Genomic DNA, 27,793 nt, shown 5'->3' with positions numbered 1-27,793 from the left:
AATAATTGACAATAGCCAAAATGCTCAATTGACTTTACTCTAGACTAAGTTATCTGTTAAAACTTTAGTAAAAGTTTGTCTTGAACAAAAGAATGATCCTATTCAAGCCATAAGATGTAGTTAATCCGAGAGCATGGAACTCAAACATTAGTCTTTGAAGTGACCATGGATGAGGATGTGGTATTTGTTTTGGATGTTTATTTTATTTTTTTTTAAATTTATATAAAACAGTTGTATCATGGCTTTCTACTTGTCTATTTTTCAGTGAACAATCAATGTGAAACAACATATACCAAGTCATTGTTTGTAACTCAATAAAGTGCAAAAGATTAATAAATGTGTAAACTGTTTGTTATTGTACATACAATAACAAAACTTTTACACATTTGTTTCAGCTTTTTACAAGTTATCAAGTTACAAACACAGACTTAGTATTGTTTCCCAATGATTTTGCAAGTAGTAAGCAATGATACAATTGTTTGATAAATTTAGATTCTAAAATAAACACCATATCCTCATCCATATGGCCACTTTAAGCTTTCCTCATACATTAACATACATATGTTCAAAGCACAAAATTAGAATCTGCAAATGTTGAAGCATATAGTGTTTATGGATCTTCCAGGGGGGAGAGCTCAATCTTCCAGGGGAGCACTCATTATTATTGTGGTATGATAAATTTGTCTTTTCAGGAAGATGTTACACCCCCAAAATATTTCCGTATTTTAAAACTAAATGGACCTGAATGGCCGTACATTGCAATTGGTATATTTTGGGCTTGCATAGCTGGACTTGTCTTTCCTACCTGGGCTCTTTTATTCAGCAATATTGTTAAGGTGAGTCATTTAAATAGTGCCACTTATGATGTAAGGAAATATTATGAGTCCCTCTGTTGTTTGCATTACCCAGAATTCCCTGCCCAGTGTATAGTTCATAGCAGCTCTGAATAGTTGTATATCTCTATTGGTTAGAGAAATCACACAATGCAGAGATGGTGAAAATGTCTTTTTCTGACTTGCTATAAATGACATAACAATAACAGCATCCCCTTAACGAGAAATGAATGAAATTCTGTTCTTTGTAGATTTTCACATACCCTCCAGAAAAGATGAAACAGGAAGCTGTGTTTTGGTCTCTGATGTTCTTGGCTCTTGGTGGTGTTGTGGGCGTGGCAAACCTTTTCTTTAGTTGGATGTTTGGTGTGTCTGGAGAAAGGTTGACAATGAGAATGAGATCACAGGCTTTTTCATCGATGTTACGACAGGTAATAATAATAACAAGTATATTAAAATGGCACAACCTGTCAGTTTATAGGCTTTTTACTCTAGTGAAAACGATAACAAAAAACTCCATTTAAGCTATTCTAGAATCCAGTGTAGTGTTAATGTTGATGCATGCTTTCTTTAGACTGTCGACAGTCGTTCATGTCTTTTTTGCTATGTTTTATCAAAATCAAAGTCTTCGCCTTGCACCGTAGCACTGAATACTAATGCGTATTGATAGGCACTCGCTGATCAGTACTCGGTTATAGTATTACTCTGGATCAGAGCGAGGCAACAACTTTAGTTTTAGATAAAATGTAGCAAAAAGGCACGAATGACTGTCGACAGTCTAGCTTTCTATGACATTATAATTTGTGTTCTGGCATTGTTCAGACTGGTGATTGCATAGTAGAGAGTTTCTGTACATTTTTTGATATGTATTATAAGTTATATCATTGGATCATAGGCCTGGAGATGGGAATGGGGGGGGGGGGGGGTTATAAACGAATGATTTAATTGGTAAAAATCATGTCAAAACAAGTTATAAAGTGACAAATACCAAACATTTTCATGAACTGGACTCGCTATAGAGTCTATCATATTTTTATTTCAATGCACCAACTATGGTATTTTTTTCAGGATATTGGCTGGCATGATGACCCAAAACATAACACAGGTGCTTTAACAACCAGGTTGGCCACAGATGCTTCTAACGTCAAAAATGTAAGTGTATATATTGTAACACTAGTACACTGAATACTATGGAAAGCAAGCTATTGGCAAATTTAGAGATAGACAAACCTAATATAATTGTTGTTACATATGGTAGATTACATGTTTAGGTGAGAGTGGTGTCTTTGTGGTGTGGATATAATTGTTGCATAATCGATTTTAGTGTAAACACTTGAAGTCCCTTAAAAGTGTAGCCTAGTTCCTATAATGTGCTGACACATTTTGGCTGCACTGCATCCTCTCCACAGATGCTTGCTTTCAATATTTTACTTCAGTGAAGCATCAGCCAGAAAATGGGTGCAATTTCGTACTGGGTTTTAAATCTAACCACTGTGTCAGTTTACATTCAGCATGATCGGTCTTCAACAAGGAGGTCAGATCAAGCTGTGTGGCTTAAACGATATAAATGATCGATTCATGAATCTTCATTGATAAACAGGATCAGACAATGACAAAGGGATAATGCTATATTTCTCGAACGTATCTAAGCGAGGACATTGTTTTATGTGAATGACTTAGCAATGACCCAGTGCTGCCTCATGACAATCAGTAGACGTATATGTTTTTTGATGAGCAATAAGTGCTCATCACTCCCATCTGCTTATTACATTAGGTTAAAGTCATGGATATTTATTTCTTCATTTAGCTAATAGCTAAATAATAATATTATACATGTATGTCTGCTCACTCCCATAAGACAATGCTGGACCAAAGCTGCTATGAATGTGAAACAAGTTTTAATAGGTGTGTCTTGGTAATCATATGAAATTCATGATGCAATGGTCGACCCTCCAGAACCCAAAGTTCATGAAATGCCTTTTAATTCTTGGAGAGGGCAGTCCCCTATTAATATATTGTATGTATTTTACTATTCAGGCAACTGGTGTACGTATTGGTATGATATTACAGTCCATGTTCAGTATGATAGCTGCATTGGTCATTGCATTTGTTTATGGATGGAAGTTGGCTCTTGGCATCTTACTATGTGTACCGCTAGTCGCTCTCACAGGATTCATGAATGTGAAGGCTGTCCATGGACAACAAATTAAAGATAAAGACCTTATTGAAAATGCTGGAAAGGTATCAATTAGTTTTTTGACATTGTATCACACATGATTTAGAAGTGACTTTGATTATTAATTATAGGATGTACATTAATTAGGGGGCTGGCCATGAACGTACCAGAAAGACAAAAATTTACCCACTAGAAACGATGTTTAGAATGGACCAGCCATAACAGAGTATGTACCAATCATCCTCTTTGAAAGAATCATCATTTCCCAATGTTTCATACCAAATTTTGGTTGTATTCTCAATCAACCTTTAAATTTACTTTAACTTTTTAACTTAATTTTTACTTTGTTTCCATAGCAATGGTGTGATATGTTTTTTTTTAGTAACTGTCATGTGACATTTTTCCCCAGTACTCTAACCCCCCCCCCCCCCCCCCCCGTACTCTTCATGGGGAGGGGTTGACATATATGCTAAACTGGAATATGACATCATTTGAATGACAAGTCAGATTTCAGTGCTGTATAGATATGGTATCATATATCATTGTAAATTACTTTATGTCATTTATATAAAAGTGATGTATCCAATTTGTCTATAACTGATTTGTCTAGGAAGCACACAAGGCCAAGTTTAATCTTCACACTCAGTTAGTTAAAATCAATCGAACACAGCCAAGTTGATATTTTGAGCATTTCGCAAATGATTTTCCCACTTCAAATAAATTGCTGAGCTCCTCATATATACTTTAAGCAATAATTATGTAACAGACAACAACAATTGGCTGCCATTCATAAAGAATCATTATCCAGGAGAAAATATACAGCTGCCACTTTGCCAGAGCCTCATGTGACTGCATTATTTATTTTCTACTGGATGACCATCATTAATGTATAACCACAGGCATTTACAGCACTATGCATTTAAGTTTTACCTGCTGAGAGTTTGCATTATAACTGAGGTTTTAACAGCTGAGGTTGTAAATAACTAATTAATATATTGTTTATTTTGTTTGTTTGTTTGTTAGACTGCATCAGAGGCCATTGAAAACATGAGGACTGTTGCATCACTAACAAGGGAACCAACATTTTATCAAACATACTCAAGACACTTGAGAAAACCTTATATGTAAGATTATTTTTCTATACTAAAGTGCAATTATATTACACGCAATGTACATTGGGTAGCTTTTTTGAACTATCTATGTAATATTTATTTTTTGCTTAAAAATCATTCTGGTAGTGTTATACCAGCAGGAGTATTTCTTTCTTATTGAATGAAAATGGCATATCAGTTTGACAAATATGTAAGTGAAAAATTAAGACTTGGCTGCAAAAGTTTCAAGAACAACATAATTGAGATTATATGTACATGAAGAGTGCAATGGAGACGATGTTTTTTTTTTTTTTTTTTTTTTTTTTTTTTTTTTTTTTTTTTTGGGGGGGGGGGGGCTGTTCTACATGTAGAAATTTTAACTCATACTGATTCTGTTTTTACAGTCGCTCTTTATGGAATGCTCAACTGTATGGACTAACATATGGCTTCTCACAAGGTATAATGTTTGTATTGTATGGGGCAGCTTTCCGTTTCGGTGCGTACCTCGTCAGTACCGGTGATATGGAAATGGAAAATGTTTACAAGTAAGTAATATTAATGATGTCAGTGATTCCAACAATTTTTGTAAAGAAAAAAAAATGTCAGGAATTGCTCCAGGTGTTTTATTCTTTTCTTTTAAAGATATATAATAATAATATTTATTTAATTGCCAAATGTTGAAAAGGAAACGAAATTTACATATCAAGTGAGGAAAATAAATTAGTTAAGTAAACACATCGACAATGAAAAAAAAAAAAATTTAAAAAAACAAAACTTTAAACTACTGGACCACAAAATTAATTTGTTCAAACTAGTCGGATTTGTGGCCCAACAAAAACATATACAGTAATATATACATATAACTTAAAAAACAAAAGCAAAAAAACATACATACATAGTAGAAAGACGTTACATTACACAAATTGGAAGCTACAGAATCTCATTTACATTTTGGACTATATAGCATGGCTATTATTGCGCACACTCTGTCTCATCACATGGAATTGTTAAGGTCAATTTCTCTGTCAGTCTACAGTCTATCCCAAGCGGAGTTGTCCAAAGAAAAACTAACTGTCAGAGATGCCACCCTACTGTGTCTGCAAAAGACATCCTTGTCTATTTCTAGCTTGTATCAACATGTTTGTGTCTATCTTAGCTTGCCTTTATTTCATTTGTCACTGTTGTATTTACAGGGTATTCTTTGCCATTTCTTTTGCTGGTATGGCAATTGGTCAGTCTGCCTCATTTCTGCCGGATTACTCCAAGGCTAAACATTCTGCTGGTTTGATGTTTAAGTTATTTGACACTGTACCACCAATTGATAACTACTCAACAGTGGGCTTACAACCAGTGAGTATATTTACCAATTTTGTTTTTGAAAAAGTGAAAATATCTTCTCAGCTCGCAGAGACAAAACAGTTTTGGAAGCTTAGCGCAGATTTCTTGTCCATCAGTCTCAAAGTAATTTGCCTATGGGGAATATACAGGGAAAAAATTAGCCCCTCTCCAAAATGGTGATTTTTTTTTGCAAGATACTAACACATTTGGACTGTCTTACTTATGGAAATCATAATTATAAAATCAGCTTTAGATGCATTCATAATCACTTTTCATGCACTCAACATGTACTAAATATATTACAGCTCCAATATGCATATGGTGCATTGGTGTGCATTTAATGCTCGACAATTGAATATGTCACTGTCTTAAGCAAGGAAAATAACTAACTTTTTAGAAAATGTATTTTACTACAAATGTTGAAAATGAATAATTGTCTTTGAATTCATGCAGTAATTAACAAATTTTAACTTTTGACTAGTCACTACAGGTAGCGTTTGAAATGTCTATTGCCAAATAGGTGAATAAAAATGGCAACTACCCCCGGTACATGTCTCCCAACTGGTCAGGTGTGCTTTTATATACCAAAAAAGGCAGCTCTAATGAAACAGCGCCCTCAGTGGCAACTCCAAACATTATTTCCCTGTCTGAAACTTGGCACAGTTGTCACAATTATGTATGTATGTATGTACGTATGCATTTATTGTAAAATTCTGTTTCGGGTAACAAGAATTCTGTTTGTTACCAACAGGATTACATCAATGGAGAAGTATCCTACAGAGATGTATTCTTTAATTATCTAACAAGGCCTGATGTAAAAGTATTGAAAGGTGTTAGTTTGGTAGTCAAACCTGGACAGACAATTGCACTAGTTGGAGCTAGTGGTTGTGGAAAAAGTACCATCGTGTCAATGATCGAGAGATTCTATGATCCTTATGATGGACAAATAGTAAGTGTATATTTACATGTTGTCATCTATTCCATCTGGGATTTAATATAAGTCAGCATGATCTAGGTTGTGGTGTAAAAGTAGACAAGTTTACATCTATGCAAAAACAAATGAACCACAGTTATACATGTCCAAATCATTACTGTTGATTGTGATGGCACCTCGTGGTATTAATGATCACTGATGGCAGAGAAATGGTTACATTTAAAGTGATATACTGTAATAATGATATTCACACTGAGCGGCCATGAAGTCTTGCTTAATTAATGGTTTGTGGGTCCAATTACATCTGATATATCAGAATCCATTGACAACTATGGGGTGCCAGCTACATGTGTATAATTTACAGTTAGAAAAGTGAGGTTTCTTTTTATGTGTACAATGTATGTGTAGACATAAAAGTTGTCTACTTCTACATCACAATCACTATTGAATATATTTGATACCCTAAGTGGGAACAAGCAATCAAATTATTTATGCATGGTGATGTTTCCTGAATATATTGGGGAAGCAAGGTGTACAAGTACATCCTGTTCATACAATAGCAGACTTTTTACACATTTGTAGCTTTTTCCCATTTATTGAGTTACAAATATAGACTTGGTATATATATTTTTGTAATGTAAATGTAGAGATTTTTATCAATTTAAAATATGAAATAAATATGCATTTCTCATTCTTGATCGTCACTTTAAGTTGAGTATTCTTCATTGCTGTTCACCTGATTGCAGTCAGTTAAAAAGGAAAAGTGTCAGGACAAAGAGATGATGTCATCCCAAGAGATTTTCCCAAAAACCCTTTCAAGAAATGCCCCCAAAATGGCTGACAATTGGCTTCTCTGTATTAAAAGATTTTAATCTCCCGAAATCATATTAGTTGATAGCTGTAGTAATCAATATAAGTATACTGAATTCAGAAATATGTCTGACTGGACTTTTCCTGTAACATAATGCATTGAAAACACTTTGTTGCTGTTCAACTAATTGCAATTCTTTTAAATGTATTTTTCTCAGATGTTGGATGACAAAGACATACGTAGTCTTAATCTGCACTGGTTAAGAGCTCAGATGGGTATTGTGAGTCAGGAACCCATTCTGTTTAATTGTACCATAGCAGAGAACATTTCCTATGGTTTGGAGGATGTAGTAACTCAACACCAGATAGAGGATGCAGCAAGAAGTGCTAATATACATGATTTCATTATCAACCTACCAAAGGTATGATCAATAGTATGATTTTTGATTAACAATTATGAACCCCCCCCCCCCCCCTTAACAGAAGGTTACAATATATGAAAGTGCCCATGTGTAGAATTTGATGTTATTATTTACCAATATTTACTTCTTCATTTAACCAAGGAAAATACAAGTTTACGCTTGTGACAAAACAATACTATGGTGAGTATTTTTCAGCCCAAAAAGCAAAAATGTTGGAGAATATAAGGTAATGATACTTGCATAAGCTAATAATTTCAGAGAAAATAAGGACATGATGGAGATTGTGAATTTTTGACTCATGCTTCATGCAAAGCAAAGCAGATATAGATGCACGTTTATTATGGCATAGAATGACCAGTCTGTAGGTATAAAACTACCAACATTGAACTTTGGTTGCACATGGTTTTAAGACATCTATCATTTGAATGCAAACAATGTAGTATTGAAATTAATAGCTCTTTAGCTTAATAGTTTTTTTCCATTCAGCCAAAAAATATATTACTTGCTGTCACTATTTTCTTTTTCAATTTATCAACTGAATTTGTATTCGTCATCAATACATATGAGTACATTTGAAATGTTTATCTTTTAGGGTTACGAGACTCTTGTGGGAGAGAAAGGAACACAGTTGTCAGGAGGTCAGAAACAACGTGTAGCCATTGCAAGAGCATTGATCAGAAATCCAACTGTACTATTACTAGACGAAGCCACGTCTGCACTGGATACTGAAAGTGAACAGGTACAACAGCAATTTGAAAATGAGATTTTAAGATTATATATGTATGAGTGTACATGAAAATAAATGTACAAACACACACATACACACACATGTATACATACATACATACATGCATGCATGCATACATACATACATACATACATACATACATACATGCATGCATGCATACATACATACATACATACATACATACATACACACATACACACATACATACATACATACATACATACACACATACATACATACATGCATGCATGCATACATACATACATACATACATACATACACACATACATACATACATACATACATACATGCATACATACATACATACATACATACATACATGCATGCATACATACATACACACATACATACATACATACATACATACACATACATACATACATACATACATACATACATACACACATACATACATACATACATACATATATACATACATACAACTGTGAAATACATTTTTATTATGAACTAGTAAGTAGAAGGTAAAATACATTTTATCAGCTCATAAAGATGGTCAGCATATGGGTATCTGCAATACATTGTATATACAAAATGTACATATGTACATACATCCACATAAATGTACATAATACATGTACATACATACATACATACATACATACATACATACATACATACATACATATGATTGCACTCACACATGTGTACACATTTGATACAAAAGGATATCTTACTATTGAAAGTCAGTTGTATGTATAATAATGGCATTGTGATCATTATTTTGAAGAATTCTTGGTCTGATTAATGTGATATGTATGTGTCTTTATACTCCTATAATATTTCACTTGTCTGTGTGTTGGTAATTAATTACTCTTTCCTTTCGGTATTATTAGGTCGTTCAAAGAGCCTTAGACAATGCAATGGAGGGTAGGTCCTGTATTGTTATTGCTCATCGGTTATCCACTGTACAGAACGCTGACCAAATTCTTGTGATTGAAGATGGCCGTGTAGTGGAACAGGGCACACATCAACAACTGTTAGCTATGAAAGGGGCATACAGCACACTTGTTAGTGGACAGAGATTAGCATAATGCCATGGAAACTAAGTAGCAATCCTTGTGGTGGAATCTGAACAAGATTAGATGAAAAACATATCAAAACAAACATAATTATAAAATTACATAATATATGCAAAAAATAAACATTTACATCCCATTAGGTAATAGCTTTAACTTGATAAACAGAATTTCGAAATTATAGTTTCAAACATTCAGTAGAATGAACATAAAACTGACTCACTGTTGAAACAAAATAATATTTAAGGAAATGGATGAATAATTGTGATAATTTGATAGTAAAAATCTATTTACCTGTTGTCATATTTTATCAATCAAAACTTGTATCAGCATACAATATTAATGTTGGTTGGACCAAGAATGACTGAGTAAATGTACAGGCATTTGGGCACAGAATAGGACATTGAATTCTGCAATAAATACATTTAACTTTCAACAGCACTGATAGACTCATTGTGATATCAAGTGAATGAATTAAAAAAATTACTTGTCGTTCGGTATTTAAATTTATCTTTTGAAAAGGACTTATTAATTAACAATTGGATTTTGGTGGAATTTGAGTTCTTTTTAAATTTGTACAAGTTGAGGTCCTTCTTTGTCAGTTATGCATTGTTTTGTATCCCATTTGATAAGCACTAGTATGTTACATAAGATGTGCCAAATCACATTTTAACACATAGCTGACATGGGTTTGTGAGTTTTATCTCAACATTACCTATCAATACCATCTTTTTTTTAAAAGTTGAATTAATGTATGCTTAAAACTTCAAAAAGAATTTACATTTTTATACAATATTTGGAAATAACATTTTATCAAGATGTATAATTTTTATGAGAATTCAACGGAAGACAGAGTGTAATTTGACAAAATTTTGTGTGCTTTTGTGCCAATTTATAATTTTATTACAAGTCTACATTTCTTGGTTCAAAACAGGAAATGTTTGGGGGGGTGGGGGTTATTGCAACCATTGTGCAAGAAATGTTATAAAGAGTTGAACTTGTAATATTTCAGTATATATACTTGCTTTCTTATAAGGGTTACTTAGTTACAGTTGTACAAGATGAGTTTACAATTATTGATATTTTGTATTAAATCTTAGTATAATGTTAATATCAATGCAGGCCTTTGTTGGCAATAATAGATGTCTCCAAGTGTTGTTAGCCAAGTTGATGACATAATATGGAAAAGTTATATCATAGATGTATGGTTTGTCTGATGTGTTCTCTTAAAACCAAGCTATATCAAAGTATTCCGCAGTACATTTACTATAGGTATCTTAAAATGAGTATTTATTTCAGATTTTAGTGAATAAAACAACTATACTTGAAAAAAAAAGTGAAATGATCTATACCAAGTCCAAGATTGGAATTAATTGCAAACAAATTTTAAATGCGTAAAATGTTTGTAATGTTATATACAATAGCAATGTCTTTACACAATACCGTGGAATTTTGTAATTTCTTAATTGCAAACACGGACTTGGTCAATGCTGATCGTATTGGGTTTTTTTTAAAGTAGGAAAAAATGGTAAGATTGTTTATTAATTGAACATCCAAAATAAATACGCATTTGTCATCCATGTGGTCACTTCAAAGGTAATAAGTAACAAACATTACCTCAAACGAAACAACATAAACTCTGCAGATCATGTCCTTTACAATGCAACTGTATTAGTGATTATCATTACTATATATTTAAACTTTGGTGTATGTTGGTATGTTTGTTTTGATGATTCAATCATAGTGTAGCATCTATTTTGCCTCTTGAAAGTTAATGTAGATTACATTAGATATATACGTTATTGTCCATAAAACAGTAAAACAGTATTTACAATAAATTAGAATTGAATGCATTATATGTGTGTAATTTTTAGCATACTTTCAGACTGTGCACTTGTGTGTGTGTGTTTGCATACATAGACAAGTGTTAGTCATATATTATATAAAAAAATGGCATAAGATAATCTGCACCTCCCCTCCCAAATAAAAATGGCCACTTTGGTGCTATTCCCAAATATAAAGGAACATATAAGTAACCTAAGGGGCCTTTGTCACCAACAAGTCACTAGATGAATAGTGACAACCCCCACTAGGTCACGAGTAAGTTTTCCGGTTGAATGAAGGAAAATGTTGGAGAATAACATAATTATACCAGCACCAGTAATATCAAATCTGGGAAAGTAATGGTAATCTTGAACGTTTTGAGCCATATTTCGAACACAGCAACACTAGTGACGTAGACATGCGTTGTCGTGACGTAGAACGACCAGAGTATATATTCCATGTGTTTTGTTAAATTTGGCTCATGCATGGTATAATCCCTTATGTGGCCTAAATGTGCGTTGACAAATAGTAGACAGAGAGAAAGTAACATTGGCCATAGTGTAAGGTTCATTTCATTAAGACTGTATTTTCATTTCATTTTCCCAAGAGTCCAACCCAATGGTCCAAATTCAACCCAACAGCCCAGCCTAGGTTTTAGGATATACCTCGAAGAATTGCCAGTGTATTTGATGGGTATTCTATAAAGATATAATAAAAAAAGTATATAATATAAAGGTATAATGTAAGGAGATTTAATTTTTGGTCAAAAACTTACAAGCCATCACCCCCTCCAGAAAATCATCTTGAACTCAAAGCGTACTAGGCAAATTGGTTTGCAAAAAGATGTAACTTTTAGTTTAGGTTTGTCCACCCAACACGTGACTGTCAGTGACGTCATCTCCCCTGGCATTATCCCCAGATATCATTTGCCAAATTTACATTATGGAAGTTAGGAGGTTGCTGCATATATCAGTCTGGAATATTCCTAGCCTTTATGATGTTTCCAGGGTTATCTTGAGAATGATAGGTGGGCGTACCAAAATATATCAACTGTATTATGATTCATGTCTTCTCAATTCAAGTGTCCGCATCCATGTTGTCTGGTTTGAAGTTTGTTGAGAATATAGTCGTATTGTTGAATGGCACAGTCGATGTGAATATGAGAGGGGTGGCTAATACTTTCTAGACATCGTAAAATGTGTAGCTTATACAGTACGCTATTCTTTTGACGTTGTCAGTGACAACGTCAGGTTTGACCAAATGACTGTCATGGGGAGGGGGGGGGGGTTCTAAAAGATCATATCTAGCACTGTGACAACTAAAGTATATTTCTTTTAAAATTTTAAAAGTATATATTGTACATGTATATGCCGCATAATTCACAACAAAAGTCGAACTCGCCATTGATAAGTCAATGGCGTCAATCAATAAAAATTAAGTGTTGTTCAAAAGGTACCCATGGAAAGGCATTACTACTAACTATTGCATGACCACGAATTGTGTATTTCTGCAAAAGTGCGATACAAGGGATCGGCTGTAAGTTAGAGAAATTATCTATCACACTAAAGAAAACGATAATAGTGAACATTGTCAGTATTTTGTCTTGTAAAACCTAGCGCTTCGTGCATTTTGATAGATACCTTGTTTATGTTTGGAATGACCACAAAGGGATTATTTCCATCTTCAAGTGATCTTTTGGCCAGCTTTGCAGTAAGTATACTTGCTAGACCCTGTCCACGAAACTCAGATAATGTGTGCGTATAACCAATATCACCAAATGCCCTGAGAACTGCCCACGACACTATCTCATCTTTCTCGTTGTAAATAGCAAGATTCGGTAAGCGTTGGATAGTATTGGAGTAGTTTTCTAAACTCAAGACGGGTTGTGGATAAGACCATTTGCTCTGCATGAGCCGATTATGTTCATGTTTGAGTTTTCCAAGTTTAAATCCTGCAGGCAATGGCCGTTCAGCCATTGTCATCATCCTGTCTCGATCACCAAGGGTATAGATTTGGCAGCCACTGAGAAAATCAGGTTTGAGTTGATATTCAGGTATTTCTCTGCCGTGTTGACCCATGACCTCGTTAACTACTTGCGAGTTTGTCATTGGCATGATGTCGAACTGAATACGATCACTTGTCCAATCTATAATACCAGGATCATTCAGGAGAAGCCTCAACATCTCACCATCCACACTATGAAAAAGGTATGTTCTGCCAGTAAGACTGTTTTCATAATTTCCACATGAACACAGAACAGTGGTAATCTTCTCCACGTCATCATTATCTGTGTAGATGGTCACAGTTGGCCAGGTATTGCTGTAGTTGTGTTTGATCAACTGGTAGACTGGCAGGCAGCCTGGCAGCCATTTAGTCATTGCGTGCAAGAGTGACGGGATCTCGTGACCACTGATTCGGTATGTCATGTTCTATGAAGGAAACATGTTTTAAACATTTCCAAAAAAAGAGAAATAAGTAAAATAAAAAACAAATGTATTTCTAAAGACAAAATTATATTTAAAAGAGCCAGAAATATTTATATAAACTAATATAAAAAATTGTCATATAAAATAAAATCGCAATATTTGGAAAACAAAATTTAAATTGAAAATATTTTTTGGCTATACTCGGCTTGCCATACTTTGCCAGTGACCACTGATCACTTACTCTTAACCTATATAACTGCGTTTAATGTGGTGTTTTTGTAGTACAGTTATTGTATGAATGCGGCCTCTCGTAGACAAGATTTGACATCAATCAAATTCAAGCACTTATGGTACGACCTACAATCACTATAAAAGTTTGCACTTATCGCTAGTCTTTAACTAGGTTAAAGATCAGAGTGTCAATCCCTGGTTCTCACATTCGTGTTATCTTATCAGTGGAGTCCTGTGAATTATAAGGGACCATTCTTTAGTTCTGGACAAACTTTTTTCTATAACTCTACCAAACAACTCTTTTTTCTCACTCAGATTTTAATTATAATCCGAAATTTGCCTTTAACGTTAGTTCGTTTACAGGGCGAGGCTAAGGCAATTCACGGATGATCAAAATTTGTTTGGCTAATTTTTCGGATTATGTATTTATATATTGAATACACGGGATTGTTGACACTGCTTTGCCATATTCTTGTACAGTAACCCTTTTCATGTGAATTCCGTGTAAAAATATATACATTTGTAGTGACCGTGGCAGGATTAGGGTTGTTTGTCTATGGGTCAAGAATTGCAATGAATATGGTCACAGTGCTAGATGTCGAAACACATTGCTGACATATATTGCATCTCGTCTACCCATCCACCCCGGCCCCTTTACATTTTAAGAGTGTTTCATAACTTGTGGTCACGTGAAGATATATAAATTTCTCAAAGGAAGTTGCCCTTACCTGTGAGACTGTTTTACAGCTATCCCAGACTTACGGCGAGGAGTGTCGTGATGTGCAATTCAGTTATAATTAGTTATATGCAAACAATATCTGAACTCTGTGTCGTACGGCCAAAGAAAAATACCTGACCTTCTGATCTCAATATGTCAATATGACATGAGGCTTAATGCAACAGATAACAATACGTGATTTCGACCAGATAAGTCCATTGTGACGATGTGATTTGCTTCCAATCTTGTCGTAGTAGAGGGCGTCATTAAAAAAATTCTTCGCCAGAGAGAAGAAATATAAGATCTTTTGGATCATGAAAAACATATATAATTGAGTATAACCACCATTTGAGTATTCCTAGAGCTATGTTCCAAATAGACTGCAACGTTGTGGAGTGTAGTCTGTGGGACCGCTTCTCATTCGTCATAGACCTGTCATGAGTAACGAACTTGTGTATAATACATAAATCATCAGACCACCTGACAAGTTAAGTGTATAACAACATTTAACCTCGGACTAAATCTCCTGCTATCTGAACTTTAACCACAGTCGCGTGCAAAGACACCCAATCTGGAGAGAGTGTGCTTGGTACCCACGTAGAATTCTTTTTATTACTGCGACCCAAAAAACAATTTGATACATTTAATTCATTTTAATCCATTTATATCACTGTAAAGCTCACAAAATGTCAGTTAAATCAGCTGATCACGTTTCACTTATTCTGCTTTCCAAATGTAAACCCAAGTTTCATACAGTGCTTCCATTAGGGGAGAATCATTTGATTTCTGGGGGGGGAGGGGGGTTGGAGGATTTTGAGAAAAATTTTTTTTCCAGGTGAACCAGAAAAAAATTGATCCTGCAATGGCTTGAGAAAAAAAGATTGTCATAACAAACAGAAGTGGAAAAAAGATTTGTCACAATGCACCAGAAATGAGCAAATTTGGAAACCTTATTCTCATGTATTCTTTGGCGGCGCGCCGCCATAGGTGGCACAAATGTTTTTAATACAAGTATAAATTCCTGTTTTTTCCAGCACTTATCATTAAAGCATGTACTATGTAGCTCTGCTTTAAACCCAAGTGCACACAAAGTTTTCCTTTCCTTTTCTGACCCAAGAACACATATTTCAGGATTTTTGTTGCAATATCTCAATGACACAGTCAATATCTGAAGGGGACTATGTAAATTAAGACAATATAAAAAACAAGACAGCAGTCAATAAACTAGTGTCACATTACACATGCAAGATATTTTCTTCTGGTTCCTGGTACTACTATGATGGCTTAAAGGAAAGCAATTCAAATGGGTCAGGAGTACAGCACTCCCCAGATCAGTCAGCTCCTCAGGGATGTTTTACCAGTCATCTTTTATACATACAAATTTAAGTAGCAGAAGTATGGTTGGTAGACAGACGTCTTTCATACTAACTGCTAATTCTTCTACTTGCATAGAACAAGTTATTTATAGGTACAGTTGTGAACCATTGTGACGTGGTATAGGTATGAACAACGCATTACAAACTTAATGACTAATTTAAAAAAATTGCACTGCTACTCCATCAAAAAAATGATGCAGGACTGACAGTAGAAAAAAAATGCTGTCACTCTGACTGGAATAAAACATTTGCTGCCATACCTACTTCCTCCATAACCCCCCCCCCAAAAAAAAAAAATAAAAAAATAAAAAAAAAATCAAAAAAAAATCAAATAGTTCTCCCCTTATCTTTTCTGAGCTGTATATTTTGTGTTGTATAAACTCTATGTGCCTGTGGCCTTCATTGCAAATAAACTATCTATGAGATAGGGGAACAGTTAAACAGTACACTTTACTTTCCTTTGGGAACTGTTACACGTTACTTTGATTGAGGAACAGTTATCCTTCATTTTGATTGAGGAAGAGTTACACTTTATTTTGCTTGGGGAACTGTTATACATTACTTTACTTGTGGGGAACAGTTATACATTACTTTACTTGGTGAACAGTTATACTTTACTTTGCTTGGCGAACTGTTACACTTTACTTTGATTGGAGAGCAGTTACACTTTACTTTGATTGGGAAGCAGTTACACTTTACTTTGATTGGGGAACAGTTACACTTTATTTTATAAAGGAAAAGTGATATATCCCTTAACAATATGCATATGTGTTAAATTGCAAAGTTTGGCCAATGGCAATCTTTCCCCATTATAAAGTCCATAATTGTTCCTGACGATGTTCTTTGAATGAACACTATATGTTACCCATGAATGAATGTTATCGTTGTGTCAAACAAACCAAAGTGGTTGTTAGCAGTGTATTACCACTCTATACTGGCTACCGTGGTAACTGGGGAACATTTGAGTGGATTACGTCATACGATGTGAAACATGGTCATCTCGTATGCATGCAGGTTTCTAGGCTGTTCAGACCCAATAACCTCCAACCTTTACAAGACAGCACCGTCAAGTATCAGAATCTATTCTTTATAACTTACATAGGGTTGAAATATGTTCTTAAAAGGTTAAATGGCATCATTGTAGTAAAGGTCAGTACATCTAATGGTAGTGTTATTGGCAGGGGAGATTTGGAGTTTTAGGGCAATTTTAGACTAACTTGGCAAACATTTCACATATTTAAAAGACATTGTCATCTCAATTTAGCTTAGGGTGAAAATATTTAAGAAAGATTTAATACCATTATGACAGTAAAAGGGTTGGTGCAAATAATTGTTGGTTGAACGCATGAGTGACCTCCTGGGGTGAGGGGGTCCTTGGGCTTCCCCCTGGCAGATCTGTAATTTTTTATTTCCATTAAGCTAAATTTTAGGTTATTCATAGACTTTGAGGTAATATTTCCAAGCGTTGAAAAGCTAACTTAAATGTAATTTTTAAATGAGATTCCCATGTCACAAAAAAAATGGGCCGGTAACATTGGTGTAGAGGCATTAATATTGCATGTATAGTAAAGTCACCGGTATGTTAGAGAACTTTAGGTTGTCATACCTAGTGTATATTATAATATAAACTGGAATATGATGAGATGCGGTGATTTGTAGTGTCAATAGCATGCAGTGTCCGAAATAGAAGTGTATTAATCCTTTCTGATTGAAGAGTCGAACAATTTCGATTAACTTCTTTTATAAACTATCTATGAAGGTTACGCAACGTTCAAGTTCACTTTTGCCCCAAAGTGCAATATAAGTGAAGCATTGATTGGGAAACAGCCAAGCATTTACATGACATGTTTTGTAACTAGTGTGGTAGCTAGGTAATACATGTATATGTATATGTATAGTTTGTGTTTGAACTTTTAGGCGAAGTAATATCAAAATTGGTGTAAACAAGGACAACAATAAATATTTACATGTACCACATTTCAGACAATGCTAAATACTATTTTAGAAAAGGATTTTTCTTCCATCACAATCCAAAACAGCATCCCCACCCCCTACTGCCAATTTCAAAACAGGGTGACTATTGACAGTTTGTTATTGTACATACAATAACAAACACTTTACATATGTATCACTCTTTTGTAATTTATTGAGTTACACGCAATGAGTTGGTGTTTTTTCACATTGATGTTTCTAATAGGACGCCATGATAAAATTGTCTTATGAATTAAATATCCAAATTAAATACACGTTACTTAGCCACATGCTTTCCAGTGATCGTACAGTAGGCCCCAATCAACTATTTAATCAATTACACATTCTAAATATAATTAACCAACATAGACTTCAAATTTGCACTTTTATGTACGACTTACTCAAAGGTAACTTGCCACATCATTTCACACAATATTGTTCATTTCTCACTCACTATTATAATACACGTCAGAAAATTAAGGGCAATATTTCAATCCCAAGGGTAAACACTGAAATAGGTAAACAGACAAATAGACACAGACATACAGACAGACAGGGCCAGATAGACAGACAGACAGACATATATATAGACAGACATACACACATACATACATACATACATACATACATACATACAGACAGACAGACAGACAGGCAGGCAGGCAGGCAGGCAGGCAGACAGAGAACGGTTATGTTAAGGCGTCCCACTGGGGGGACAGTGTCCCCTGTGCAATATGACACAGAGTTATACAACTAGGGCAGGGAATATCACATAGTTCAACCCACCATCATACAGCAATTGGGTCCAGACTAACATCAACTATTCCACATTCCTATTGACAGACACTTCACCAAAACACAAAAATAAGTAATATAAATAATATATTAAAAATATATAATTAAGTAAATGTGTAAATAAATTATAGTTTTATAGGAAGTATGGCAGTTACTATAGTTGTATCGGAAGTATGGCCAAAGTAATATAGTTGTATGGGAAGTAGCTATAGTTGTATGGGGAATGTGGCAGGTAGTTATCGTTGTATGGGAAGTATGGGAAGTAGCTGTAGTTGTATGGGGAATGTGGCAGGTAGTTATCTTTGTATGGGAAGTAGCTATGGTTGTATGGGGAATGTGGCAGGTAGTTATCGTTGTATGGGAAGTATGGGAAGTAGCTATACCGGTAGTTGTATGGGGAATGTGGCAGGTAGTTATCGTTGTATGGGAAGTATGGGAAGTAGCTATAGTTGTATGGGGAATGTGGCAGGTAGTTATCGTTGTATGGGAAGTATGGGAAGTAGCTATAGTTGTATGGGAAGTATGGCAAGAAGTTAGAATTGTATGGGAAGTATGGCAGGTAGTTATCTTTGTATGGGAAGTATGGCAAGTAGTTATAGTTGTATGGGGAATAGGGCAAGTTGTTATAGTTGTATGGGAAGTATGGCAAGTAGTTATAGTTGTATGGGAAGTATGGCAGGTAGTTATAATTGTAATGTATGGGAAGTAGTTATAGTTGTATGGAAGTATGGCAGGTAGTTATAGTTGTATGGGGAATAGGGCAAGTAGTTATAGTTGTATGGGAAGTATGGCAGGTAGTTATATTTGTATGTGAAATATGGCAAGTAGTTACAATTGTAATGTATGGGAAGTAGTTATAGTTGTATGGGAAGTATGGCCAGTATATGATCAAGGCCCACAACAAAATCGACCAGTTTCCTGTATTATAGTGACCAACAACAAAAAACCCGACTTTCCTTCCCAATCTTCTGAAGGCCTGTTGAAAGAAAAGAGTGGACTGTCATATATTCTATTAGTTTTCTTGGCGTTTATTCAAGACATGCGGTTTCATTTATTTCATAAGAACAGGACCACCGTCCACCATTCGACAAAAGGGGGATACGTTTTACGAAATACAGAAACCTTTGAAACACGATGACAAATAAAATATAAATTACAAAGATAATAGCGTCTTCTCTCTGAGTAATAACTTTGTATACAAAAATATACAAAAAAAAAATTGTAAGTTGATTTCTGGTCGAAAGTAATATTATAGCTTTTTCTCATGTATATGTTGGCTACTGTATAAAATAATTTGGGATTCGTTCCTTTCTAAGAAACTGGTATAAAGGAAAAAATAACAAAACGTGCAATTCATTTTCATGAACATTTTTAGACCTCTTCATTTTCATTTAAAAAAAATATATTTTCTGTCAGACCGATATTATTAAAGACACGATATCATAGTGATTGTATTTATAACTCAATTATTAATGTTTGAATATAATTATACCCTACACTGAATGTCTACTATAGTAGGATTAGTGTTAGTATTATAAAGGAATAAAAGAACAGCTCAAACTTTAGAGACATTCTTTAGTTACTTTATGGCTATAGATCTAGACAAAAGAGATTTTATTTATTTTATTTTATTTTATTTTTTTATTTTATTTTATTTTATTTTTATTTTTTTTGTTTCGTTTGTTTTGTTTTGTTTTGTTTTGTTTTGCTTTGCTTTGTTTTCTTTTGTTGTTATATTTCATTTCATTTCATTTCATGTTATTTCATTTTATTTTGTTTTATTTTTGTTTTGTTTTGTTTCGGGTTTTTTTTTTTTTTTTTTATATATTTCATTTCATTTCATTTCATTTCATTTCATTTCATGTTATTTTATTTTATTTTATTTTATTTTATTTTATTTTATTCTATTTCATTTCATTTCATTTCATTTCATTTCATTTCATTTCATTTCATTTTACCTTTTTAATTGTTTTTATCTTTGAAAAATGTTACTTTGCCCCAAAACAAACAAAATTCGGTCAGGTTACATCTTCTGTGATACTTTGATAAAATATGTGTAGATATCGTTGGGGAAAGAAAACAGACATGTATGACGGTACGTGAAGAAGTCTTTCTTATCTGTTTGTTCGTTTGTTTGAAATATTTCACTGAAAAGTTTAGGATCGGTGGCTTAAACTAGAGTTTGGTCGGATAATCAGAAACACACATTTTTCTATATTTTGCCTAATTATTGAAAGCGTGTTCCTGGTTCCTATAAGAAGGAGGAAAATTATTTTGTGTTCACCGTCTTGTTTTCAAGAACATCGACACTCTTTGATTGTCATAGTGATAACACAGTATTCGGCCATATTGTGGCCCAATATGGAACTTGCAATCCAGACTGAGCATGCTCAGATGCAAAGGACTATGGGATTATCTGTGGTTATCGTAATACCTTATCTGAAGCTACTGATAAAATTAACTTCCCACAATTGTCAAGGTAAATATGAATTGATTATTTGTGGTTACAAATAATGTATCAACATTGTTTACAATGCTAATTGATTAGTATTTATTATTACATTTCCCATGATGCAACATTCAACATGGTGGGTTTGCAAGTTCCCTATTGCATTGTAAGATAGCTCAATTTTCATATCAATTCGGTCTCTATTTCAAACTTTTATACGGTGACCCATGATTGTTTCCTGATATTAACTGAGAATGGGTATGGGCATCACAAACTCTCAACCTGGATATATGTGTTTTTTATACATTATTTCTTCAATTCCGATACGAAGCAATAGTAGTCCACATTTCCCGTCTCCTGTCTTGTAAACCCCAGCCTTTCGTGCGCTTTAATGGACACATTGTTTCTATTTGCAATGACTACATACGATATGTTACCTTCTGCGCTTCTGTTCTTTGTTAAATTTGCGGTGATCATACTGGCAAAACCTTGTCTACGGTATTCTGGAAGTGTGTATGTATGACCGATGTCACCGAACGCTTTAATGACCGCAAATGAAACTACATCTTTTTTCTCGTTATAAATGGCGAGATTTGGCAAATGTTCTATAATATTGGCAAAGTTTTGTTCTGAAGGGGGAGGGCGAGGATAGTGCCATTTGCTTAGCAGGCCTCTGCCGTATTCACGCTTAAGTCTTCCAAATATGAATCCTTCGGGCAATGGACGTTCAGCAATTTCGATCGCCCTCTCTCGGTCATTGAGGGTATAAATGTGGCAACCACTTAGATAATCCCGTGTATCTAGATACTCAGGTAGTATTTTGCTGTGCTGTCTCATGACTTCTTTTAAAATTGGATATTGTAACATTGAAACAATATGACATTCAATGACATCGCTTGTCCAGTCAACAGTGCCAGGTGCATTAAGTAGCAATCTCAAGGCTTCATTATCAACACTATAAAAAGTGTATGTGCTGCCAGTAAGACTGGTTTCATAATTTCCACATGAACACAGAACGGTGGTAATTTTATCCACGTCATCACTATCTGTGTAGATGGTCACAGCTGGCCAGGTATTGCTGTAACTGTATTTGATCAACTGGTAGACTGGAAGGCAGGCTGGCAGCCATTTTGTCAATGTCTTCAAAAGTGATGGGATTTGGTGACTATTGATTCTATGCACCATGTTCTCTGTGAACAAAATAAACAACAAAGAATATTATATCGCATCAAAGTCATCCATAACGTGAAGAAAATACAACCTAATTAGATATCCACCTTACTGGACCTTTACACTATGTGCGGCCCACCTGACCATAATATCTTCTAGTACGAGACGAAGGACCACTTTTGACTGTCAACAGCCCCCTTGGGAGATATCACCATGGATGCATGAAGACAAAGGTGGAACATTTATTTATACTCACCACATTTACGCGACTTTATGACAAGCTTAAAACACAACTGGAAAGATATGATAAAACACGACTTTTCGTACACTGATATACTCCAGCACCCTGATTACAGGCCTAGGGAGCTCATGCTCAGTTAGTTTTGTTTACAAATACAAACAAACAAGTAAACAAACAAACACACAAACAAACAAACAAACAAAACACAAAAAATAAACCGATAAATGAGTAGGTAAATAAATGAAAAAAACAACAACAAACCAACAAACAAACAAACAAATTCTACCCCCAAATAGTTACCATTGGGGGCATCTCCATTGGTGACTATTTGGGGGATATATTTTTGTTTGTTTGTTTGTTTGTTTGTTTGTTTGTTTGTTGGTTGGTTTTGTTGTTATTTATTTATTCATTTATTTATCTATCTACTCATTTTATCGGTTTATTTATTTGTGTTTGTTTGTTTGTGTGTTTGTTTACTTGTTTATTTACATGTGCGTGTTTTATTTGTTTGCTTACTTGTTTGTTTGTATTTTTGTAAACAAAACTAACTGAGCCTGAGCTAGTTCCCTGTGCCCCAACATCACATTAGATACACTACATATAGTATTGGGCCAACGGCTTGTTGTTCTTCTAAGCATAACATTGAAATAAAGTTAGTCTGGATGACCAGACTTGTTTGAGTCATAGCATGGAAGTATACCTCCATGGTCGTAGCCATACTGTTTAGGAACTAGACTAAAATAAATTGAACTAATGTTAGTTTTGCTATTCGGATCACAGAGTATAGGTCTAACGGAACATGAAAATAATTCAAGTAGTTGTGAGAGCTTTGAGTGGCACCTATATTTGTTTACTTTGCATACCTTTCATTTTGTAATCAAATACAGTTACATTGCAATGGCGATCAACGATATACAAGGCCATTACATAAATGTAGACACAACTTCCATTTCCGACCCTAGTCCATTTAAAAATCTAATCAAAGTCTTGCTATTGCAGCAAAAGTCAGTTCGTCTTATTGAAACTGATATGTACAGTTTGGAGTCATCAGCATATAAAGATAGGTTTAATGTGAGAGACACTACTCGGCTGATGAGAGGGCCTACTCAAGAATGGTCCCAAACCTGAAATACCCTACGTTACAACATGACCCCTATGGTGATGTTTCACCATTAAAACAACTGTTACTCAAGTATAAGCTCAAGGACATCCAGGTAAATGAATCACCTCTACTAATTACTTACCAATAGTAAGATTTTTGTTGAGCCATACGCCGCTTAGTTTTTACTCAGCTTGCTTCAATTGTTTTGGTTCAAGGTTGTATTACTTTTTTGATCTTCGCACACAGCTGACAGACCAAGTAACACTCGAATCACTCTCATATCTCATATCCGACTCAACTTCTGTATGTACGTACCGGGATCACACTTGAACTTTAAAAGGGAATTAGCTCAGACTACACACAGTTTGTGTTTAAAGGTCTACACTGGAAACCAAGGCAGCATCCAGCAATGTGCCTCGTTCATTGACTTCCCGCGAAGTCAAGTGCCCTTACCATGAACTGAACTGAGGTGCCTGTCCCAAGTGTTCTTTATTGTGACGTCCTTAAAGTCTAAATTTACATTACGTATGACCAATGGCCAAATAATTAATGCAATCCATATAACGCTTTTCTGGGCGTGATCATGCCCTAAAAGTATTCTCAAAACATTGATGAATGATCACTATGAATCCTAGATATTTATGAAATGCAGACTGTCGTCTCATGTATTCGAGTATGCTTGGAATCCTGTGTGGTCTGAATCCGATATCCTTGAGACAGTCTATTGACCTTTCAGTCAAACTAGGACATGCGATGTTGTTAAAATATTAAGTTTACTGAAAATATGTCATCTGTGACAGTTGTACTTAACGTGTTCAGGCAGTTTCAGGTCTGTCATGGACCAGTGGTGAATTGTGAAGTGATGAAGGATGATGAATAAAAACATTTTAAGAGTGTTTGTTAACTTGTGGTCACGTGACGATATATAAATTTCTCAACGGAAAGTTGCCCTTACCTGTGAGATTGTTTTACATCTATCCCTGACTTTAAAACGGCGTGGAATGTCGTGATGTGCAATGCAGTGAGTTAGTTGTATGCAAACAATACCTGAACTGTGTCGTACGGCCAAAGAAAAATACCTGACCTTCTGATCTCAATATGTCAATATGTACATGAGGCTTAAAGCAACAGATAACAATACGTGATTTCGACCAGATAAGTCCATTGTACAGTCAGTGATCGACGATGTGATTTGCATCCAATCTTGTCGTAGTAGAGGGCGTCATTAAAAGAATTCCTTTCCAGAGAGAAGAAATATAGGATCTGTTTGGTCATGAAAAACATATGTAATTGAGTATAATCACCCTTTGAGTATTCTTAGAGCTATGTTCCAAAAAACCTGCAAAGTTGTGCGGTGTAGTCTGTGGGACCGCTTCTCATTCGTCATAGACATGTCATGAGTAACGAACTTATATATAATACATAAATCATCAAACCACCTGACAAGTTAGGTGTATAACAACATTTAACCTCGGACTAAATCTGCTGTTATCTGAACTTTAACCACAGTCGCGTGCAAAGACACCCAATAACGAGAGACTATGCTTGGCACCCACGTATAATTCTTTTTATTACTGCGACCCAAAAAACAATTTGATACATTTAATTCATTTTAATCCATTTATATCACTGTAAAGCTCACAAAATGTCAGTCAAATCAGCTGATCACGTTTCACTTATTCTGCTTTCAAAATGAGAACCTAAGTTTCATACAGTGCTTCCATGATCTTTTCTGAGCTGTAGATTTTGTGTTGTGGAAACTCTTTGTGCCTGTGGCCATGACCTTCATTGCAATTAAACTATATATGAGATATCTATGAATTCACAAGATAACATTAGCTATAAGGCGTGAAAGCCGATTTAATTGTTCATTTTGTCTTTATTTCTTACTTTGTATCAAACAACGTCATGACCCAGGAGGTAAGAGCTTGTAGTTCCGTTCATTCTCACAAACCGGAGCTGTTATTTCCTCTGCTACACTTCGAAGTGGGGCGGCACGTTAAGAACGGTGCTGTAAAACAGGCCGTGGTTTGAGACGATGAGTTCCGTTGTACCAAAAACCATTTACTAGAAACCAGTTATTTACAGTGACATAGAGACGGGTTTTCATGATGTTGAAAGCTTAGGGTATAAATTCCATATTTTCTGTTGACAAACAACAAATTGGTTTGTCCATGATATAATTTGCCTTGTGCGTCGGCGCAATCTTTATCAAACAATATTCATTGAAGTCGATTAGAGGAGAGAGAAAGTAAGGCGTAGGTGGAGCCGGTCTCGTGGAATAATCATTTTCCACAACTCTACGAATTAGTGTCCGTTTATATACATGACACATCAAGACCTTCCTTAAAATTGAGATATATTTGCCCATTGCAATATGTAACTATGAACTCGTTGTGTGCAATTAATAATGTTGTCTGACTGGGTTCTCTTGTCCAAATATTTTTGAAAAGTTGAGACTATATTCAGCAGCCATTCCTCTGTTATAGCCATGTGTCCGTACAGCATGTGTTCTTTAACTGTTTGTTCATTTACTCTGTGAGTGGCAGTAGACATTAATTTTCGAAATCATTAATGTAGTATGCACCATGAAAGTCAAAGTAATAATACAAATAACGGCATTCACTGAGAGTGTTCTATATTTTTGCCACATCTCTCTCTCTCTCTCTCTCTCTCTCTCTCTCTCTCTCTCTCTCTCTCTCTCTCTCTCTCTCTCTCTCTCTCTCTCTCTCTCTCTCTCTCCTACCTGTTATGACTCTGCAAAAGGTATAGTTTTCTCTGAATTGGTATATCAAAATAAATTTACATATTAAAACTCTTTGTATAATTGACTATCGAAGTTAGTATTTAATTCAGATCACGTTTAATTACAGTTGTTTGCACATTTTTTTTACAACATTTAGAACCTTTTTTATTGTTACATATTTAAACGTACTTATTATGCCTAAAATGTTGAGGAATATGATGTTTTGAAGAAGTTATAAAATAAGCAACCGCCTAGTATTCAAATCAGGGAGTGTTGTGGGTAGCATATTGCACAGTACATTATGACTATATGAAAGTGATTTCTGGAAGAACAGAGAAATCTTTCAAAAATAATCGATCCCAGGCGAACACGTCACACAACATCACACAATCTATTTTGATGGCAGCACTGCTATTTCGTACACGTAATGTGAGCACCAGGCCGCGGCGCATGCTGAAGTTATCCAATATCTGTATCCAATGAACACAATATTAATGATGGCCATTAAAATGATAGAAACACGACTTAATTTTGAACATTATTCAAATGAACTGACCCCGCAACAATGCGTTCAAATATAGTAATCCGCTGCTACTTTAACATTAAATGTAACATCTTGGAAAATCACAGTTCTAGTATTAAGTTAATTAAGTTTTATCTCTAAAGTGTCCTACATGATATTCCTTGCACAATAAGGAATTCCCAGATGAAGTATATAATAAAAATATTCATAGCCTTCAAATTGGATTATATGCCCTCAGTGCAAGGATTCGATTAGCACTTCACTACGCGTCTTGCTGATCATATCCTTGCACCGAAGGCATATAACCCAATATCAAGGCAATAATATATATTACTTGGAGGATTTATCACAATGTATATACAGACTAGCTGATATGCCTACAGGTCACAAGCTGTTATCACACGTATTTGTGTAGTATAAAATTACTGTATGTTTATTAAAAGGTTATTGAAATATTCTGGCATTCTGTCTGTCTGTCTGTCTGTCTGTCTGTCTGTCTGTCTGTCTGTCTGTCTCTCTCTCGCTCGCTCGCTCGCTCGCTCTCTCTCTCTCTCTCTCTCTCTCTCTCTCTCTCTCTCTCTCTCTCTCTCTCTCTCTCTCTCTCTCTCTCTCTCTCTCTCACACCTGTTATGAAGAAGCAACCGCCAAGTATACAAATCAGGGAGTGTTGTGGGTAGCATATTATTCTGGTATTGAAATATCCTTAACCATTCTTGCAATTGTTTGAACCCAACACTGAGTATTTAGACATGACTAATAATTTACATTCCTATAAAGTAATTGTTATTTACGTTTATTTCAAACAAATATA

General features: G+C 34.9%; 3 protein-coding genes across 4 annotated transcripts in view; 1 reads left to right on the top strand and 2 right to left on the bottom strand.

The window, feature by feature from the left end:
- Nucleotides 1–11,257, top strand: part of LOC144451850 (ATP-dependent translocase ABCB1-like) — a 29,863-nt gene extending 18,606 nt beyond the window's left edge. For both annotated transcript variants that reach the window (XM_078142756.1, XM_078142755.1), the window contains 11 exons: nt 693–836; nt 1,085–1,264; nt 1,902–1,985; nt 2,871–3,074; nt 4,033–4,133; nt 4,505–4,645; nt 5,294–5,450; nt 6,190–6,387; nt 7,401–7,604; nt 8,197–8,343; nt 9,228–11,257. In XM_078142756.1, the coding sequence (XP_077998882.1) occupies nt 693–836; nt 1,085–1,264; nt 1,902–1,985; nt 2,871–3,074; nt 4,033–4,133; nt 4,505–4,645; nt 5,294–5,450; nt 6,190–6,387; nt 7,401–7,604; nt 8,197–8,343; nt 9,228–9,425 (1,758 nt within the window). In that variant the 3' untranslated portion in view covers nt 9,426–11,257. The remainder of the gene's footprint in view (nt 1–692; nt 837–1,084; nt 1,265–1,901; nt 1,986–2,870; nt 3,075–4,032; nt 4,134–4,504; nt 4,646–5,293; nt 5,451–6,189; nt 6,388–7,400; nt 7,605–8,196; nt 8,344–9,227) is intronic.
- LOC144451851 (uncharacterized) overlaps nt 1–27,793 on the bottom strand; it is a 64,056-nt gene that overhangs the window by 24,765 nt on the left and 11,498 nt on the right. Inside the window, exon 2 of the mRNA XM_078142757.1 lies at nt 1,097–1,205. The gene's annotated coding sequence lies outside the window, so the exon portion shown is untranslated. The remainder of the gene's footprint in view (nt 1–1,096; nt 1,206–27,793) is intronic.
- On the bottom strand, nt 21,507–22,385 carry LOC144451675 (uncharacterized). Its single transcript, XM_078142571.1, has one exon. It carries the CDS (start codon nt 22,383–22,385, stop codon nt 21,507–21,509), a length of 879 nt encoding a protein of 292 aa, XP_077998697.1.

The sequence above is a fragment of the Glandiceps talaboti genome, chromosome 21 (assembly GCF_964340395.1).
Source record: "Glandiceps talaboti chromosome 21, keGlaTala1.1, whole genome shotgun sequence".
NCBI lineage: Eukaryota > Metazoa > Hemichordata > Enteropneusta > Spengelidae > Glandiceps > Glandiceps talaboti.
This window is presented reverse-complemented; position numbering and strand designations above follow the sequence as displayed.

What these genes read in the sequence shown, in the direction of transcription:
- LOC144451675 (XM_078142571.1), bottom strand. Translation starts at nt 22,385, where the DNA reads ATGGTGCATAGAATCAATAGTCACCAAATCCCATCACTTTTGAAGACA.